We start from the raw sequence: 19242 nt of genomic DNA, 5'->3' as shown, positions 1-19242 counted from the left end.
GTGTGAGGGGTGTACAGCCGGGCACAGGAGGTGTGCCCCTGTCAGGTCAGCTCGGATGTGTGCCCAGCACTGCCTGCACAGCCTGTGCTGCTGTGCCCCTGCCCAGGCGCGGAGCCGCAGCGGCAGCAGCAGCGCAGTGGGGGCTGCCGGCCGCCCCCTCCTCGCCGCCCCTCGCCGGCTCCTTTTGTTGGAGGCCTGGCCGGCACACGGGCTCCCTCGGCACACATGACGGCACAAACTGAAAGGGCCATTCATCGCGGCCCCGGCGCAGACAAAGCCGAGGCCGCACAGAAACCCACCCGGCTCCCGGGATCTGAGGCTGTGCATTCCAGCCGCCCGCTCCCGCCCGGTGCCCCGCGCCGGGCTCCGCTGCCCGGGGCGCCCGTGCCACCCCGAGCCCGGTACCTGGGGCTGCGGAGCGTGCCGGGCGAGCTGCCGGCGGCCGCGGGGGACGGGGGTGGCGAGAGGCTCGGAGCTGCATCCTCACCCCCTGCCCAGCTTCTGCCTGGCAGGTCCCGGCCGGGCTCTGTGAGTGCTGTGGGGTGCCCGCAGTACCGTGGGGTCAGACCCCGCTGGGTGCCCAGCCCCCCGGTGCCAGCAGCACAAGGCTCCAGAGCCGTGCGGGGAGGAAGAGGATGCCGAGCTGCTGCAGGACGCTGCGGAGCCGCCGAGGCCCCGGCAGATGCTAATTCCCGGCAGCGTCTCTGGCAGCAGACAAAGCCCCCGGCCCCGCCGCCCGCCGCTCCCAGGAGACCCCAGGGAGCCCCATCCATCAGCGTGGCCGACGCGCCGGCAGCGGCCCCCCGGCTCCCGGGGCCCAGCGAGGGGCACCGTGCGGCTCTGGGGGGCAGCATCCAGTCCTGGGGGACTCTCAGGGCAGGATGGGGATGGGGCTCACACCACGGGCAGGAGCAGCCTGGGCTGGGCACCTCCGGCTGCCCCCTGCTCCCTCCAGCACCCAGGGTGGCAGCGAGGGGTTCTGGAGAGCCAGGCCCGCAGCACTCTGGCTCTCAGGGTGAGATTCAGTTTAGCATCTTGTCAGCCCGGCCTGACCCCCCTCAAACACAGCCCTGCTCCACTGAGCCCCCTGGGCCTCTGGCTGAGGGGTCCATGCACCCAAAGAGCCCCAGGGAGTGGGGCCAAGCCCCTCAGGGAGTGCAGCAGCCATTGCCTGGGGGCCAGAGCCAGGGTGGGGGCTGCAGCCCCAGAGCGGGAGTGGCTGTGGGGCTGTGTGACCATGGGGCCGTGACACTGGGGCGGTGGCACCGTGGGGCCATGACACCGTGGGCTGTGCTGTCCTGGGGCTCATGGTGAGGCAGCACAGCCTGGGCTGGTTCTGGTGCAGGTGCCGGTGTGGTTACCGGTACCAGAGCAGTTGCTGGTGCCAGTGAGAGCACAGTGCCAGAGCAGCTGCCGCTGTTAGCGCTGGTGCCGGTGTCGGTACAGATGCCGGTGAGAGCACAGCGCCGGTGTTAGTGCCAGTGCCGGTGTTAGTGCTGGTGCTGGTGCCAGTGCTGGTGTCGGTACAGGTGCTGGAGCAGGCACCGGTGTTAGTGCCGGTGCCGGTGCCGGTACAGGTGCTGAGGCAGGTGCAGGGGCAGCAGCAGCAGCAGGTGTTAGTGCCTATGCCGGTGCTGGTGTCGGAGCAGGTGCCGGTGTCGGTACAGGTGCCGGTGTTAGTGCCGGTGGGAGCACGGTGCCAGAGCAGGTGCTGGTGCCGGTGCTGATGCTAGTGTCGGTACAGGTGCCAGTACAGGTGCCGGGGCAGGTGCCGGTGTTGTGCCGGTGTCGGTGCAGGTGCCAGTGAGAGCACGGTGCCGGAGCAGGTTTCGGTGTCGGTGCAGGTGCCGGGGCAGCCCGGGGCGCGGGCTCTCGCCCCCCCGGGCGGCGCGGGGCGGGCGGAGGGCCGGCACCGCCCCTCCCCCGCGGGATGGCTGCGGGGCCCCGGGGGTTTCCCCGGTAACGGCGGCGATCGGCTCCCGGAGGGTTAACGGGGGCGGTGTGCTGTGTCCGGGGTCAGACCAGCCCCGCCGAGCCCGGCGCTGCCGGTGCCAGGGTCTCCGCCCGGTGCCCCCGCGCTCCCCCCGCGCCGCGGGCGCGGCGCACAAAGGCGGCGGGGCCGGGGCGGCGGTAACGGGGACCGAGACTCCCCCCGCCGCCTCCGCCCCGCTCCCCCGCGCGGGCCGGGCCCCCCCGGAGTGGTAACGGCGGCGGCGGCGCCCCCGGCCCGGCCCCATGGACGCCCGAAGCCGCCGAGGGGTGAGTGCGGGGCGGGGGCTCCGGGGCCGCGGCGTGCGCGGGGCCGGGCGGGGTCGGTGTCCCGAGGCTCGGGGTCTCCCCGGGTCACCCCGCGCACCCGCGCAGCCCCCGGACGCGCGGGGGTTGCGGTGGAGTGGGAGTGCGGTGACCCGCGGGGCTGCACCCACCGGGACCGTGCCGTGGGTGTGGGTGCGTGTGCCGTGACCGCGCCGTGGGTGTGTGTGTGTGTGCCGTGACCGCGCACGGGGGTCGCGCCCGTGGCGTGGGTGTGTTTGTGTGTGTGCCGTGACTGCGCACGGGGGTCGCGCCCGTGGCGTGCCCCACGGCGGGTTGGGCCGAGCGGGGGGCTCAGGGTACCCCGGCACCCACGGCAGGAGCACGGCCAGGGTGGGTGCGTGTGCGCACCGTGTGCTCCCCAAGCGTGTACGGGGCTGCCGCAGGTGTGTTTCATGTCACGGCTGACGCAGGAGTGGGGGTCCCATCGCTGAACTCCCCCCGACCCCGAGCAGGGGTGCGAGCGTGGGGTCTGCCTGCCGGGGAGTGCGTGCACACGGGTTGGAGTGTGTGTGGTGAGTGTGTGCGTGTGCTTACATACGTGTGTGGTGTGTGTGTTTCTTTGCACACGTGTGTGTTATGTGCGTGTGTTTGCACACGCTTGTGGTGAGTGTGCGTGTGTTTGCACACGCGTGTTTGTGTGTACACACGTGTGTTTGTGTGTACACACGTGCGCAGGGGCGTGTGCCCGGGGCCGGGGGCAGCAGCACTGCGGCTGCGGCGGGGGGGCTGCCGGGGGAGGGTCCTGCCGGGTCACGCCGGGGATTTATGGCTGCGGCAGGGCTCGCAGGCTGGGGAGGCCACCTGCCCGTCCCCGCTCGGTGCCCCCAGCCCCCGTTCCCTGGGCAGATGCTCCTCTCTGGCTGCTCCTCGTTAATCCAATGGCGCGGGGCGATGCCGGGCGGGAGCATCTGCCTGTCCCCTGCTGCCACTGCCGCGTCCCCTGCCCAGACGCGTGGGACGGGCACGCTGGGCGCCGCCTCGGGGTCCCTTCCCTCCAGCCGTGTCCCCTCTGCCTGTCCCGGTACGCTGGCTCTTGACAGCCCTTTGCTGGGGGACCCTCAAGACCGGAGGGTGAGGTCAGGCAGCGCCGTGGAGTGAGGGGTCGAGCCGAGCGCAGCCCGGCGTCACCTGGGGGTCCCGCGGTGGTCCCGGTAACGCGCACCCCTGGCTCGTTGCAGGCCGGGATTTGAGGCGGGGGCCCGGCGCCCGCGCCATGGGGAACTCGGTGAGCCGGCCCAGCTGCCTGGGCGAGAAGAGCCGGCGACCGGAGGAGCTCCTGCGGGAGCCGGGGCTGGACGCGGGGCAGCCACCCGCAGGAGGCGTCGCGGAGGCCTGGCCGGTGCTGCTGGAGAAGGCGGCGCTGCCGGTGGAGAATGGCTGGAGCCCGGGGCCCGGTGTCGCCCGGAGCCGGCCGGGCAGCCCGGTGCTGAGGCGCAGCCAGTCCGAGGTGGCCGTGCAGAACGGGGGTGCGGCTGCAGTGCGGGGACAGGTGGGGGGCGCGACCTGGACCCCCCCCCGGGCCGGCGCTCCCCGCAGCACCTGGTCCTGGAAGCCCGTCACCACCCGGGAGGTGACCGAGGTGACGGAGGTGACCGAGACCATCGTGACGGAGATCGTGGAGGTGACCGAGTACCCGGCGGGTGACAAGGGTGGCGAGCCCGTGGTCACCCGCACGGTCACCGTGCTGACAGAGTGCGTGGGGGAGCTCGCTGCTGCTGCTGGACACACGGATGGCACCGAGGTGACCGACGGACAGAGAGCCTTGCTGGGAGGACGCTGTGCCAGGCTCTGTGCCACAGCGCTGCCCTCCAGCGGGGTTTTCTCCTGGCCTTGGGCTCGTGTGGACTTGCTGTCTGTGCCCTGGTGTAGGCAGGGCTGGTGGCACCGCTCATGCTGGGCACCCAGCCTGGTGCTGGAGGACAGGGACCTCCCTTCCCTCATCTCTGGCTGGAGGGGCCATGCATCTGGAGGGTTCCAAACGGCACCAGGCGTGCAGCTCCTGCTTTGGGGAGTCCTGTGAGGGATGTCAGGGAGGACCCCATGGGCTGGACAGAGTCCTGGTGTCATCTTGGGAAGAGGGCATGGTGTGAGGGTGCTGCCCAGCCCCATGGCTGCCCTCCACGTGCCCACATGGGCAGCTCAGCCACCTCTCCCCACAGGTGTCCTCACGGGCTGGACAGGGTCCCAGTGTCACCGGTGCCACCTCGGGAAGAGGGCACCGTGTGAGGACTGCTGCCCAGCCCCATGGCTACCCTGCACCTGCCCACACGGGCAGCTCAGCCACCTCTCCCCACAGGTGTCCTCACGGGCTGTGCCCGTCCCAGAGGAGGCAGCAGAGAGGGGCCAGGAGACGCTGGAGCGGCTGCTGGCCTGGGTGGCAGACATGGAGGAGCTGGTGAGCAACCAGAAGCCGCCGTCGGCGGAGGCCAAGGTGGTGAAGGCGCAGCTGGAGGAGCAGAAGGTCAGCCGGCGTGTCCCGCCCATGCGTGTCCGTGTGGGGATTAGGGGGCCAGAGCTCCAGGCCATGGCTGTGCCGGGGTGGGAGGGGTGCACAGGAGTCCCCAGCGCGGTGTCCCCCGTCCCTGCAGCTCCCTGGGTTCCAGCCTAGGGCTGTGCTGGGGTTCGAGGGGTGCACAGGAGTCCCCAGCACGGTGTCCCCCATCCCTGCAGCTCCCTGGGTTCCAGCCTAGGGCTGTGCTGGGGTTTGAGGGGTGCACAGGAGTCCCCAGCACGGTGTCCCCCATCCCTGCAGCTCCCTGGGTTCCAGCCCAGGGGTTCGAGGGGTGCACAGGAGTCCCCAGCGCGGTGTCCCCCGTCCCTGCAGCTCCCTGGGTTCCAGCCTAGGGCTGTGCTGGGGTTCGAGGGGTGCACAGGAGTCCCCAGCGTGGTGTCCCCCATCCCTGCAGCTCCCTGGGTTCCAGCCTAGGACTGTGCCAGGGTTTGAGGGGTGCACAGGAGTCCCCAGCACGGTGTCCCCCGTCCCTACAGCTCCTGAAGCGCCTGCTGGAGGAGCGGAGGCCACGTGTGGAGCTTGTCCTGCAGGACAGACTGACGGCACCCGAGGGCAGTGCCAGCCTCTTCAGCCTCGGGGAGAGGTGGGACAAGCTGATGCAGGAGGCTGAAGCCAGGTGGGTCAGGGGCCAGGTCCTCATCACTGGGCTGGCATCCCCATCCTGCTGGCACAGGCTCTGCCCTCTGGTGCCCCCCACACGGAGTCTCTGTGACACCCTGCTGTCCCTGTGCTCTGCCCCGCTGGCACTGGGGCCACCATGATGGAGGGACAGTCCCCATCACATGTGCTGGGGCTGCACCGGAGTAGCGGCTCCAGGGCTGCATGGACAGTTTGTCACACAGCCCTTCCCCCTGGTCCCTCTGTGGGACACTGTTCCCCTCTGTGGGGACAACTGGCGTTGCTGTGTCCCTCACTTCAGGGCACCACAGGGCATGGACATGCTGGTGATGGGGAGAGGGGGCTTTGCTGGCCCGGACACTGTCACTGCCCACCTCACCAGCCCTCCTGGTGCAGGTACGGCTGCCTGGAGCGGATCCTGCCGGCAGCCCAGGGCTTCCAGGAGGCCGTGGATGCCTTCCAGGAGTGGCTCGGCACCACAGAGAGGCAGCTGGCCCAGCTCTGGCGTGCTGATGGCTGTGTGGGCCGCGTGCAGGACGCCCACCAGCAGACCCAGGTGGGCACAGGTCGGGCGTGGGGTGGGCACAGGGTGGGCACGGGCACCTGTGTCATCGCTGGTCACTGCTACAGGCCCTCTGTGAGGAGATCCGCGGGCGGCTGAGTGAGCTGGATCGGGCCCTGGAGAGCGGGCAGCGCGTCCTGGAGCTGGTGACAGGCGAGTGGCAATGGCTGGGAGGGGTGGCCACAGGGACTTGGGATGGGATGAGCACAGACAGAGGCCAGGCCAGCAAGGGGGTCCTGGGCACTGGGGGTCTTTGGGGTGTGCTGATCACCACCAGAAGCTGTGCTATGGTGTGAGGGGGCAATAGCACCTCGGGGATGCAGAGGGGACAGGGTAGAGCCCGCGGGTCAGAGCTGGGGTGGGACAGGGTTCAGTGTCGAGGTGGGACAGGGTTCAGTGGTGAGGTGGGTCTTGCTGGCAGAGAGATGAGAGGCCAGAGCTGGATGTGGGAGCAGGAAGAGCAGGGGTAGGAGAGGGAAAAGGTCAGGACAGAGTGATTGCCACGTGGCTGGAAGCTGTCGCTGTGGCCAGTTCCATGTCCAGGGATGCCAGTGTGGTGGCACTGATGCCAGTGTCACAGTGGCACTGATGGCGGTGTTGCGGTGCCACAGGGGAGGAGGCCCAGCTGACGCAGGAGAAGATGGAGTCACTGAGGATGCGCTACCTCATCGTGGGCCAGAGCAGCGCTGACACCGCTCACCGGCTGGGGCAGACCCTGGAGGCCTCGTCTCGCCTGGGCACGGCCCCTGAGGACCTGGCACTGTGGCTGAGCCGCATGGAGAAGGAGCTGGGCGAGCAGGAGAGCCAGCAGGATGGACAGGAGCCCTCGGTCACTGCCAGTGACAGGGAGAAGGTTTGGCACACTGGGCTCCCCGAGCCCCTCACCATTCCCAGTGTCTGTCCCAGTGCATTCACACCCTCCCTGGCTGACGTCTGCCCCTCCGCTGCAGTTTGAGCAGGTCCTGGAGTCCCAGCTCAGCCGCGTGGCCGGGCTGGGTGAGCGGCTGGAGGAGATCGGTCACGTGCAGCTGGATGCTGAGGCTCTCCGCTTGCAGCTCTCCGAGCAGAAGGTGGGTCTGCAGCAGTGCCCAGGGGTACAGGGGGCACTGGGCTTGGCATCCCCATCCCTGCCAGGACCTGGCGCCCACCTGTGGCTCCATTCCAGCTGCTCTCTGCTGAGATCCTGCACTGCCGGGGCCTGGTTGAGCGTCTGCTGGGCTTCTCGGAGCCGCTGCTGCGCTGTTGCCCTGAGCCCCTGAGGCAGCGCCTTCAGGTGAGCTGCGAGGGTGCTAGGGGACATTACCAGCACCCAGGGATGGCTGTGCCCTGTGTGGTGACTCTCTGTCTCCGCAGCCGTCGGTGCAGGCGCTGCGGGAGCGCACGGAGCAGCTGTCCCTGCGCAGCGGCGCCTGTGCCGTGCAGCTGGAGCACGCCCAGTCCCTGCTCACCCAGTTCTCTGAGGCCCTCGAGGAGCTGCTGCCCTGGCTGGAGGAGACGCAGGCCCTGGGGGTGCAGCTGTCGCCCAACGCCATCAGCTACGAGGCCTTCAAGGAGCAGCAGGCGCTGCTGCAGGTGTGGGCAGGGCAGGGGCAAAAGGGACAGGCTCGGCCACCCTGCAGGTGGGAGCGGTGATGGGATGGGGGTGGCACCGCCATGGGCACCATTGGACTGGGACACCCAGTGAGCAGGAGCCCTCTGGGAGCAGCACCGGGTGCAGCAGCACATCCCTGTGGGGTGAATCCCACAGGGTGCATCCCACCCCAATGCGCCCCCACGGCTCTTCCCTGCTGCCAGAGCCTGCGGGAGGCCATCGCCGAGCACCGGCCGCTGGTGGGGAAGCTGCAGCGTGTGTCGGCACAGCTGCTGGAGCTGAGCCCCGAGCAGGGAACCCCATTCCAGCGGCGCTGGCAGGAGCTGGAGGAGCAGTACGGCCACATCCGCGAGCGCGTGCGCCAGGCGGCGGCTCTGCTGGAGGATGCCCTGCCACGATACAGCCAGGTATGCCCACCGCTGCCCTGGTGGGGCGCATCCCCGGGGCCATACCCTCGAGTCACTGGGCTGGTCCGCAGCTGTCAGAGCGCATGGACCTGCTGCTGGAGTGCCTGGAGCGGCTGCAGAGCCGGCTGCAGAGCCAGCCCCCTGTCCGTGGCGACGCGGCCCATCTGAGGGAGCAGATCCGGGAGAACAGCCTGGCCCTGGGCGAGCTGGAGAAGCTCGGGGTGGCCCTGGAGGGGATCCGAGCACAGGGAGAGGAGCTGCTGGCCACCGTGCAGGCAGTCAGCTCCGACGCCGCGGACAGAGGTACCGGCACGGAGGGGTGGGCACGGCATGGCTGGCAGGAGATCCGTGTCCCTGTCAGGGCCTGTGTGGGTGCTGGGGCCCTCGTGGCACCCCGATCCCTGACCCGCTGTGCCCTGTAGGGATCCAGGAGCGCAGCGAGCAGCTGCTGTCACTGTGGGGCTGCCTGCACGGCCGCTGCCAGGAGCGGGAGCGGTGGCTTCGGGAGCTGCTGGCACTGGCCGAGCGCTTCTGGCATGGCCTGTCTGAGCTGGCCGTGGCACTCAGTGACACCCAGCAGCTGGTGCTGGGCCTGGAGGAGGCTGGCAGCGAGCCTGAGGCCATCCGCACGCGGCTGCGCACTATGCAGGTATGGCTGGGTGGGGGCTTGCTGGGCAGCGCCATGACATGGCCAGCCCCTGGTGTGGGCAGTGCCCTGGTGTGGGCAGCCCTGAGCCCCGTGCCCTGCGCAGGCTCTGCGGGAGGACATCGACGCGCTGCAGGGTGAGCTGGACACGCTGGGCAGCTTGGGCGTGGAGCTGATGGCGTCCTGTGGGGACCCTGACAAACCTGATGTCACCAAGAGCCTGGACGATGTGAGTGTCCTTGGGGCTGGGTTCAGGGAGGGACATCCTGGGGGTGTGAGGATGCTGCTTGTGGGGATGGCGTGTCCCCGATGCCCAGCAGTGCCACTGACCCCACGGTGCTCCCCACTGACCCCCAACACAGCTCCTGTGCCCCGGCACTCTTGTGGTGTCTCCAGACCTAGATGTCCATGTGGTGCCACCCCTGTGCCGCCCCTGTGCCCCTGGCCCTTGTGACGCCTACACCCTGTCCCCCTGAGACACTGCTGACCCCTGTGCCCTGTCCACCTTGTCCTCCACATCCCCCTGCACTCTGGCCCTGCTGTGGCACCTCTGACCCCCCTGCCCTGTCCACCCTGTGCACCCTGTCTCCCTGCACCCTGGCTCCACTGTGGCACCACTGACCCTTGTGCCCTGTCCACCCTGTCCCCCATGCCCTGGCCCTGCTGTGCCCCCACTGACCCCTGTGCCCTGTCCATGCTGTCCCCCACATCCTGTCTCCCTGTGCCCTGGCCAAGCTGTGGCACCACTGACCCCCATGCCCTGTCCACCCTGTGCCCCCGTGCTCTGGCCCTGCTGTGCCCCCACTGACCCCTGTCCCCTGTCCACCCTGTCTCCCACGTCCCTGTGGTCCGGCCGTCCCCCTGTGCTCCGGCCCCGCTGTGGTACCACTGACCTCCGTGCCCTGTCCCTGGGTTGGCACCACTGACCCCTCTGCCCTGTCCACCCTGTGCCCCCTGTGCCCCAGCCCCACTGTGGCACCACTGACCCCTGTGCCCTGTCCACACTGTCTCCCCGTGCCCGGCCCCGCTGTGCCTGCACTGACCCCCGTGCCCGGCGCAGCTCTACTCCTCCTGGCACAGCCTGAGCCGGGTGTGGACGGAGCGGAACGGGCGCCTCGAGGAGCAGCTCCAGGCCGCCCTCAGCTACCAGGACACCATGCAGGTGGGTTTGGGGGCAGATCCTCCATGGAGGATCACCCTGTGTCACCCTCCTGTCCCCGCTCAGGGGTCTGAGGGACCGTGGGGCCACCACGGGTCCCCAACCCCGCGTGTTCCCTGTCCCCAGCGGCTCCTGGAGTGGCTGGACGCGGCCGAGCTGCGCATCGCCGAGGAGTTCCTGGTGGGCGGTGACCTGGACATGGTGCAGCAGCAGCTGGCCGAGCTCAAGGTGCCGAGATGTTCCGTGCCGGGCTGGGCTGGGCTGTGCCAAACTGTGCTGTGCCACACTGGGCTGTGCTGTGCTGTACCAAACAGTGCCATGCCAAACTGCTGTGCCATTCCAGGCTGTGCTGTGCCATGCCAAACCGTGCTGTGCCAAGCTTGGCCGTGCTGTGCCATGCCAGGCCATGCTGTGCCATGCTAAACTGTGCCGCACCACACTGGGCCATGCCGTGCCATGCCAAACTGTGCTGTGCTGCGCTGGGCCATGCTGTGCTGCACTAAACTGTGCTGAGCCACACCGGGTCGCACTGTGCCATTCCGAACCATGCTGTGCCACACTGAACTGTGCTGTGCCACGCCAAACCATGCTGGGCCATGCTGTGCCATGCCGTGCCACATCATGCCCTGATCCCTGGGGGCTGGCAGAGGCAGGGAGGGCAGCGGGTGCTCCAGGCAGATGTTGGATGGATTGGGATGGCACCTTGGACAGTGCCCTTGCCCCAGGGCACTGGGTGGCCAAGTCCTGCCTGGGGTGGCCCCCACGAGTCTCTGAGGTGCTTGGGCACCCCCAGAGGAGCAGCTCAGGGCCAGTGCCTGTGCTGTGCCATGTGTGTGGTGCCCTGGAGTCGGGCTGACCCTGTCACCAACCGGTGCCACCTGCCAGGAGTTCAAGCGGGAGCTGTACCAGTGCAAGGTGGACGTGGAGAGCCTGCGGCACCAGGGGGGCACGGGGCAGGGGGAGCCCCCGGCCACGCTCTGCGACTTCCGTCAGCGCTGGGACCACCTGGAGGAGGAGATTGTCAGCAGACAGGTGGGCAGGGGGCACAGGGCAGGGCTGGCAGGTAGGCAGGGGGCACAGGGGGCACAGGGCAGGACTGGCAGGACAGGGGGGTGCTGTGAATGTGCTGGGTGGGCACATCCTGTGGGTACTGGGGGGCCAATGGGATTGGGTCAGCGTGGGGGGCTGCAAGTGGGCACTGGGTGGGTGCCCATGGCTGGGTGGGCACTGGGTGGATGCCCAGGGCCAAGTGGGCACTGATTGAGCACTGTGTGGGCACTGGGTGTGTGCCCAGGGCTGTGTGGGCACTGGTTGGGCACTGGGTGGCTGCCCAGGGCTGTGTGGGCACTGGGTGGGTGCCCAGGGATGAGTGGGCACTGGTTGGGCACTAGGTGGGCACTGGTTGGTTGCCCAGGGTCGTGTGGGTGCTCTGTGGGCACCAGGTGAGCACTGGATGGGTGCCAGGTGCTGTGTGGGCGCTGTGTGGGCACTGGGTGGCTCTCCAGGGCCATATGGGCACTGGGTGTGTGCCGGATACTGGGTGGGCACTCAGTGGGTGTTCAGGGCTGTATGGGCACTGGATGGGTGCCCAGGACCATGTGGGCAGTGGGTGGGCACTGGGTGGGTGCTCAGAGCCAGGTGGGCACTGGATGTGTGCGGGGTGCTCTGTGGGCACTGGTTGGGCACTGGGTGGGTGCCCAGGGCCAGGTGGGCACTGGGTGTGTGCCAGGTGTTCTGTGGGTGCCCAGGGCCATGTGGACACTGGGTGAGCACTAGGGGTGTGCCAGGTGTTCTGTGGGCACTGGGTGGGTGCTCAGAGCCAGGTGGGCACTGGTTGGGCATTGGGTGACTCTCTAGGGCTATATGGGCACTGTGTGTGTTCTCAGGGCCAGGTGGGCACTGTGTGGGCACTGGGTGTGTGCCAGGAGCTCTGTGGGCACCCAGGGCCATGTAGCCTGCCCTTCCCTCCCCTGACCCCACGTTTCCCTCCCGCAGCACCAGCTGGAGGCAGCACTGCTGGGGCTGGGGCAGTTCCACACGCAGCTGGCCGAGCTGCTGCAGTGGCTGAGCCGCACCGGGGAGCAGCTGCGCGGCCCCGCGCCCCTGCGGCCCGACCTGCAGAGCTGCGAGATCGAGCTGGCCAAGCACAAGGTGAGCCTGCACCGGGGCTGGGGGACACACGGGCACAGCCATGGTCACACTGCTGGGGTGGGTGTCATGGGGGTCCTGGATGTGGTGGTACCCCCAGGGTGGGTGTCCTGGGGGTCCTGGTCATGGTAACACATCAGGGTGTGTGCCCTGGCCATGGTGGCACCGGCAGGGGGGGTGTCCTGGTCAGGATGGGTGTCCTGTCTGTGGTTGTACCCCAGGGTGGGTGTCCTGGTCAGAGTGAGTGTCCTGGTCATGGTGGCACCCCCTGGGTGTGTGTCCTGGCTGTGGTGGCACCCCAGGGTGGGTGTCCTGGTCAAGATGGGTGTCCTGGCTGTGCTGGCACCACCAGGTGGACTGTCCTGGCCATGGTGGCACCCCAGGGTGGGTGTCCTGGTCAGGGTGGGTGTCCTGACCCTGGTGACACCCCAGGCTGGATGTCCTGGCTGTAATGGCACCCCAGGCTGGGTGTCCTGGCCCCAGGGCGCTGCCTGGCCTCCCCATCGGATGCAGCAGCAGCAGCAGCAGCTGGGCCGGGCAGGCTGCAGCACAGGACGCGTCCCCTCCCTCGGTGACAGCACGGGAGGAATGAGCTGTCCCAGGGCTGGCCCTGTGCCACAGCCCTGTGCCCGGACATGCTCCTGACGTGCCTGACACAGGCGAGGCTGCGAGGGCCGGGCTGTCCCTGCTCCAGGGAGGCCGTGAAAGGGGTACCTGTCCCCTTTGCCCCTGTCCTCTCTGCCCCTGTCCCCTCTGCCCCTGTCCTTCTGCCCCTATCCCTGCCACTCTGCTGCCACGAATTGGCAAATCCTGTGCCTCGGCCCTGCCTCTCACCCTGGCACCAGCCTGGAGGCACCCATGGGTGCCATCCCTGCCCAGCGTAGCACTGTCACTCCCCAGGGCTGTGGTGGCAGCAGTGCTGCAGGCAGCAGAGCTGTCTCAGGGCGAGGGGCTTTAGGAATTCAGGTGTGAGTGTCTCTGCCAGGTTTAGGGGCTTTAGGAATGGGGGTGCGGGTGCCCCTGTCTCCCTGTCCCAGCTGTGACCCCGCCGCTCCCTCCACAGTGGCAGCGGTGCTGGGGGCAGCAGAGGTGTCTCGGGGCCGGGGGCTTTAGGAATGCGGGTGTGGGTGTCCCTGTCCCAGCCGTCACTCTGCCACTCCCTCCCCAGTGGTGCTGGGGGCAGCAGAGGTGTGTCAGGGGCTTTAGGAATGCAGGGTGTGGGTGCCCCGTCCCAGCGTCCCAGCCGTAACCCCGCCGCTCCCTCCCCAGATGCTGGGGGCAGCAGAGGTGTTTTGGGGTGAGGAGCTTTAGGAATGGGGGTGTGCCCGGCCCCAGCCATAACCCTGCTGCTCCCCGCCCAGTGGCAGCGGTGCTGGGGCAGCAGAGGTGTCTCAGGGGCTTTAGAAATGGGGGTGTGGGTGCCCCTGTCCCAGCCATAATCCTGCTGCTCCCTCCCCAGTGGCAGCGGTGCTGGGGACAGCAGAGCTGTCTCAGGGCCAGGGGCTTTAGGAATGTGGGGTGTGGGTGTCCATGCCGGGTTTAGGGGCTTTAGAAATGGGGCTGTCCCTGCCCGGCCCCAGCTGTGACCCCGCCGCTCCCTCCCCAGCAGGGCTTGGGGCAGCAGTTTCAGACCGAGGGGCTTTAGGAATGGGGGTGCGGGTGCCCCTGTCCAGCCCCAGCCGTGACCCCGCCGCTTCCTCCCCAGCAGTGCCGGGGGGCAGCAGAGGTGACTTGGGGCCAGAGGCTTTAGGAATGCAGGGTGTGGGTGGCCCTGTTGGGTTTAGGGGTTTTAGGGGCTTTAGGAATGCGGGTGTGGGTTCCCTGCCCCTGTCCCAGCCTTGACCTCACCGCTCCCACCGCAGTGGCAGCGGTGCTGGGGCAGCAGAGCTGTCTTGGGGGCTTTAGGAATGGAGTTGTGGGTGCCCCCACCATGATCCCAGCCGTGACCCTGCCGCTCCCGCCCCAATGGCAGCGATGCTGGGGGCAGCAGAGCTGTTTGGGGGCCAGGGGCTTTAGAAATGGGGGTGTCCCTACCCAGTCCCAGCCGTGACCCCGCCATCTCCTCCCCAGTGGTGCTGGGGGCAGCAGATCTGTTCTGGGGCCAAGGGCTTTAGAAATGGAGTGTCCCTACCGCTGCCCCACACCGTGACCCCCCCGGTCCCTCCCCAGGTGCTGCGCACCGACGTGATGTCGCACGCCCGCACGGTGCAGTCGGTGACCGAGGCCGGGCAGGGGCTGCTGCTCTCCAGCCTGGGTGAGAGCGTGGAGGGGCTGCAGCGCAGCCTGCAGCAGCTGGAGCAGCACTGGGAGCTGGTGCGCAGCGAGACCGAGAGCCGGCAGCTGGAGCTGGAGAACAACCTCAGCCAGGTACAGCCGCTGTGCCCCACATTGGGTGCCAATATATTGGGATTAAATACCAATATAGCCAGATGGAACGGGCCTGGGCTGGTCTGGCCCTTGCTGCTGGACCAGAGGTGGCAGCTGTGGTGGTTTCACCTCAGAGACACCTTTGGCTAAGCTGGATGCTGCAGCTGGGTGCTAGAGACAAGTCCAGGCTTGCAGGAGCTCAGTTTTACCTCTGGCGGAAAGGCTTTAGGTGAGGTGAAGGAAAAGGAGTCAGTTCTGCTGCAGGGTTTCGATCCAGGGCTTTATTCCTAGCACTCAGGCCTCTGAATGCAGCAACAACTCCAACAAAACCAACAAACCCTGTGGTTGCTGTGTCTTTTAACCCCAGGGAGAGGGGGAGGGAAGGGGTAGGGATCCCACCAACCAGGTAAGGGGAGGAAGTCTCAGGGGACAAATGACACCCAATGTCCCCAGGGCTGAGAGGCATCTTTTGAACTCTGCCAATCACAAAACGCCCTTTCTGGAATGCCAGGATTGATGGACAGCACTCAGCAGGGGCAAGGGAGGGGAAGGGAGAGGGTATTGGCACACCTGGGGAAAGAACCGGGGTGACTGAAACAGGCTGCAACCTGAGCCCCGCCTTGCCCCCAGGTGCAGGACATCACGCTGGAGATCACAGAGCTGCTGCAGTGGCTGGAGCAGGTGGAGCTGCAGCTCTTCTGCTCCAAGCCGGCCTGGGGCCACCCTGATGCCACCAAAGAGAAGCTGAACGCACACCTGGTGAGAGCCAGAGCCAGCCTGGGCCCTGATGGAGGACCGGCCCCTGTGGTCTGTTGGTCTTGTGGGGGGATGTGTGACCCAGGTCCACCCTTCTCCACATTGCTGGGCCAGGATCCTTCTCTGCTGCCTCCTTCCTCCAGCCAGGCAGAGCCTGGTGCCCCTCCCTCAGCAGCTCCAGCTCAGAGCAGGAGCCATCCTTGTCTTTGTCCCTTGCCCTGAGCCTGTTCCTGTCCCTGTCCACATCCCTGTCTTCATCCCCTCTCCCTGTTCACTGTGGCTGTCTCCCTTGTCCCCATCCTCTGTTCCCATCCCTGTCCGCTGTCTGCTTTACCTGACCCCTCCACATCCCCATGCCTGTTCCCATCCCTGTTCCTATGCCTCTTCCCATCCCCATCTCCATTCCCATCCCTGTTCCCATCCTCATCCCTGTTCCCAGCCCCATTCCCATCCCCATCCTTGTGCCCCCTTTCATCCCCATCCCTGTTTCCATCCCCAGCCTCATTCCCATTCCCATCTCCATCCCTGTACCTGTCACCCTGCCTGCCCCATCCACATCCCCATTCCCGTTTTCATCCCTGTCCCCATCCCCATTCCCATCCCCATTCCCGTTCCCAACACCATCCCCATTACCATCTCCTGTTCCCAGCTCCATCCCTGTACCTATCACCCTACCTGCCCCATTCTCATCCCCACCCCTGTTCCCTTTCCCATCCCTGTCCCCATCCCTATCCCCACCCCTGTCCCCATCCCTGTTCCCAGCCCTGTTCCCTTTCCCATCCCTGTCCCCATCCCTGTTCCTATCCCTGTTGTCATCCCTGTTTCCATCCCCATCCCTGTTTCCAGCCCCATTCCCATCCACATCCCTGTACCCGTCACCCTGCCTGCCCCATCCACATCCCCATCCCTGTCCCCATTCCCATTCCTGTTCCTGTTTCTATTCCCATCCCCTGTTCCCATCCCTATCCCCATCCCTGTCCCCATCCCCATTCCCATCCCTGCTCCCAGCCCCATCCCTGTACCCATCACCCTGCCTGCCCCATTCTCATCCCCACCCCTGTTTCCATTCCCATCTCTGTTCCCAACCCCACCCCCTGTCCCCAGCCCTGTTCCCATCCCTGTTCCCAGCCCCACTCTCATTCCCATCCCTGTCCCCAACCCCATTCCCATTTCTGTTCCCGTTCCCATCGCCATCCCGATCCCTATCCCCGTTCTCATCCCTATTCCCAGCCCCGTTCCCATCCCTGTTTCCAGCCCCATTCCCATCCCCATCCTTGTTCCCTGTCTGCTTTACCTGATCCCTCCCCGTTCCCATCCCCATCTCTGTCCCGTCACCCTGCCTGCCCCATCCACATCCACATCGCCATCCCCATCCCACTCCCCGTCCCTTCCTCCCCCTGCCCGCTGTCCTGCTGCTGACGCCACTCCCGCACTATCCCACTGTCCCTCTGTTGACACCGCTGTCCCGCTGTCCTGGTGCTGACACCACTGTCCCGGCAGGAGCTGTGCCGGGAGCTGGAGGTGCGGGCCGGTTCCTACCGGGGGCTGCGGGAGCGGCTGCAGCGGCTGCTGGACTCGTGCCGCGCCGGCCGGCCCTGCAGCACCGAGCACAGCCTGCGCCTGCTGGAGCAGAAGTGGGACAGCGTCCAGGCCGAGGCCCAGGAGAGGAAGGTGTGCGGGGGGCTGTGGGGGGCTCTGACCCGCGGGGGGCTCCCCCTGAGCAGACCGGGTCAGGAGAGGAAGGGGTGTGGGGCTCTGGGGGGCTCTGACCCGCGGGGGGCTCCCCCTGAGCAGACCGGGTCAGGAGCAGGGCAGCCGGTGCTCACCGGTGCCCACCAGTGCCTGCCGTGCCCACCGGTGCCCACCATGCCCGCAGGAGCGCCTGGCCGAGGGGCTGACGGTCAGCACCGAGTTCCACGGCTCGGCGCAGGAGCTGCTGCGCTGGGTGGCCCACGCCGAGGAGCTGCTGGGGTCCCCCGCGCCCCCCAGCTTCGTCCTGGACACCGTCACCGCGCAGATCCAGGAGCACAAGGCAAGAGCAGTGCCCACAGAGCTGGTTGGTGGGGTGGGGGTCTGCCTCAGGGGTGCCCAGGGCAAGTGGCATGTGTGTCCCTGTGGCACCACGACCCAGGAGCACAAGGCAAGAGCGGTGCCCTCAGGGCCAGTTTGTGGGGCTGGGGTGTGCCCCAGGGGTGCCCTGGGTAAGTGGCACCTGCGGGGTGTCCGGGGCGAGTGGCACGCGTGTCCCTGTGGCGCTATGATCCAGGAGCAAAAGGCAAGAGTGGTGCCCTCAGGGTCGGTTTTTGGGGCTGGGGTCTGCCCCAGGGGTGCCCAGGGCGAGTGGCACGTGTGTCCCTGTGGCAATACGGTTCATGGTGCAGGGGTCTGCCCCAAGAGTGCGGTGTGGGACCTGTGGGGTGCCTGGAGGAGTGGCACGTGTCCCTGTGGCAATACGATCCAGGAACACAAGGCAAGAGAGACACCCTCGGGGTCAGTTCATGAGGCTGGGGTTTGCCCCAGGGGGGCCCGGGGCGAGTGGCACGTGTGTCCCTGCCACCATATGGCACAAAATGAATGATGCTCACAGACTGAGATGTCCGAGGCAAAAAAGGGTGTGTTTACTTCCGCACCTTGATATTTATAGAATTCCAAAAGTCACCAAGGACTGGAGGATGGAATTGCCACCTCTCCAATCGCACTGGTCCAACCAACAGCCCGTCAATTCTCTCCTCCTCCAGAACGGGATGCAAAACAATCATTATTTACATGAAAAGCACATGAGAAACAAAAATGTAAACATCAGAATACTTAGAAGAACTTTAGAAGAACAAGGCACCATGTCCCCCACCACAGCAGAGCGAGCAAGCTCTGTTACTGGAATTTACCAGTATTGCAGATGGGACATGCCTTGGCCCCTTGATGCTGAACCTAATGGGGGCAACTGTGGTGTTTCACCCCACAGACACCTTTGGCTGGCTGGGTGTGTGGTGTTTCACCCCACAGACACTTTGGGCTGGCTGCGTGTGTGGTGTTTCACCCCACAGACACTTTGGGCTGGCTGGGTGTGTGGTGTTTCACCCCATTTTTGGCTGGCTGGCTGTGTGGCGTTTCACCCCACAGACACTTTGGGCTGACTGGGTGCTGCAGCTGGGCCCGTGGGGACAAGTCCAGGCCTGTAGGAGCTCTGGTGGTGCTGGGATGGAGCTTCCCCCCATAACAGGGGCTGCTCCTCAGGCTTCCCTCTGTGGAGAAGCTTTAAGGCCATGGTGAAGGAAAGGAGTTGGTTCTGATGGAGGGTTCGGATCCAGAGCTTTATTCTGGCCCACAGGCCTCTGAATGCAGCACCAGCTCCAACAGAACTCCCTGAGCCTGTGGTTGCTGTCCCTTTGAACCCCGGGGAGAGGGGCAGGGAAGGGGTCGGGTGCCACCAACCAGGGACAGGAGAGGAGGGACAAAGGGACAAAGGACACCTGGATGGCCCAATGCCCCCCAGGGGTAGAGGGCATCCTTTGAATCTGCCAATCACTCAATTCTGGAATTCCAGGATGGACAGAGAGTGCTGGGAGGGGGAAGGAGAGGTGACTGACACACCTGGCAGGGAATTATCAGTGAAGGGACCCAAGTTCTGGGGCAAACCCTGAAATCACACTGCAATACTCTGTGCCCCATCCCAGTCCGTGCCTGGTACTCCGTGTCCCCTCCTGGCACGGGCTGTGTCCGGGGGCTCCTCACCCGCCCCAGGACCCCCACCCTGAGCTGCCCCCTCCCCGCAGGCCCTGGTGAAGGAGGCGAACGCACACGGAGAGAAGCTGGGCGGCCTGGAGGCCGTGGCCGCGCGCCTCAAGGATTTCAGTCGGAAGCAGGACGGGGCCGTCATCCAGAACCTGGTGCTGGCAGCCCGGGAGAGGCTGGGCAAGGTCCTGCAGCGGGCAGCAGAGAGGGGAGCTGTACTGGAGGAGGCCCGGAAACGCAGCAAGCAGGTGCTGGGACACAGCCCGGGCTGGGGAGGGGGCTCTGCACCTTGGCTGCCTTGGGACATGCACCTGGAGGGACAGGACAAGGTGCCAGAGGGCACCTTCCCAGTGCCAGAGGGCAGGGATGGATGGGATATGGGGAAGAAGTTCTTCCCTTGAGGGGAGTTTCCAGGAGAAGTTGTGTCT

General features: G+C 66.8%; 1 protein-coding gene across 1 annotated transcript in view; it reads left to right on the top strand.

Moving 5' to 3' along the window:
• Positions 1–19242, top strand: part of PLEC (plectin) — a 107027-nt gene that overhangs the window by 69499 nt on the left and 18286 nt on the right. The window contains exons 45-70 of the mRNA XM_054293857.1: positions 107–832; positions 1447–1704; positions 1798–1959; positions 2026–2448; positions 3495–4057; positions 4613–4777; positions 5305–5444; positions 5843–6002; positions 6077–6161; positions 6620–6861; positions 6959–7078; positions 7174–7281; positions 7362–7580; positions 7803–8006; positions 8078–8309; positions 8429–8655; positions 8759–8881; positions 9713–9814; positions 9938–10039; positions 10697–10843; positions 11807–11962; positions 14129–14326; positions 14957–15085; positions 16583–16753; positions 16959–17114; positions 18856–19062. Of these exons, the coding sequence (XP_054149832.1) occupies positions 107–832; positions 1447–1704; positions 1798–1959; positions 2026–2448; positions 3495–4057; positions 4613–4777; positions 5305–5444; positions 5843–6002; positions 6077–6161; positions 6620–6861; positions 6959–7078; positions 7174–7281; positions 7362–7580; positions 7803–8006; positions 8078–8309; positions 8429–8655; positions 8759–8881; positions 9713–9814; positions 9938–10039; positions 10697–10843; positions 11807–11962; positions 14129–14326; positions 14957–15085; positions 16583–16753; positions 16959–17114; positions 18856–19062 (5525 nt within the window). The remainder of the gene's footprint in view (positions 1–106; positions 833–1446; positions 1705–1797; positions 1960–2025; positions 2449–3494; positions 4058–4612; positions 4778–5304; positions 5445–5842; positions 6003–6076; positions 6162–6619; positions 6862–6958; positions 7079–7173; positions 7282–7361; positions 7581–7802; positions 8007–8077; positions 8310–8428; positions 8656–8758; positions 8882–9712; positions 9815–9937; positions 10040–10696; positions 10844–11806; positions 11963–14128; positions 14327–14956; positions 15086–16582; positions 16754–16958; positions 17115–18855; positions 19063–19242) is intronic.

This window comes from Melozone crissalis, unplaced genomic scaffold (assembly GCF_028551555.1).
Source record: "Melozone crissalis strain CALT ecotype California unplaced genomic scaffold, PUWL_Pcris_2 ptg000195l_1, whole genome shotgun sequence".
Classification (NCBI taxonomy): Eukaryota; Metazoa; Chordata; class Aves; order Passeriformes; family Passerellidae; genus Melozone; species Melozone crissalis.
The sequence above is the reverse complement of the archived record's forward strand: the minus strand, read 5'-3'. Positions and strand labels throughout refer to the sequence as shown.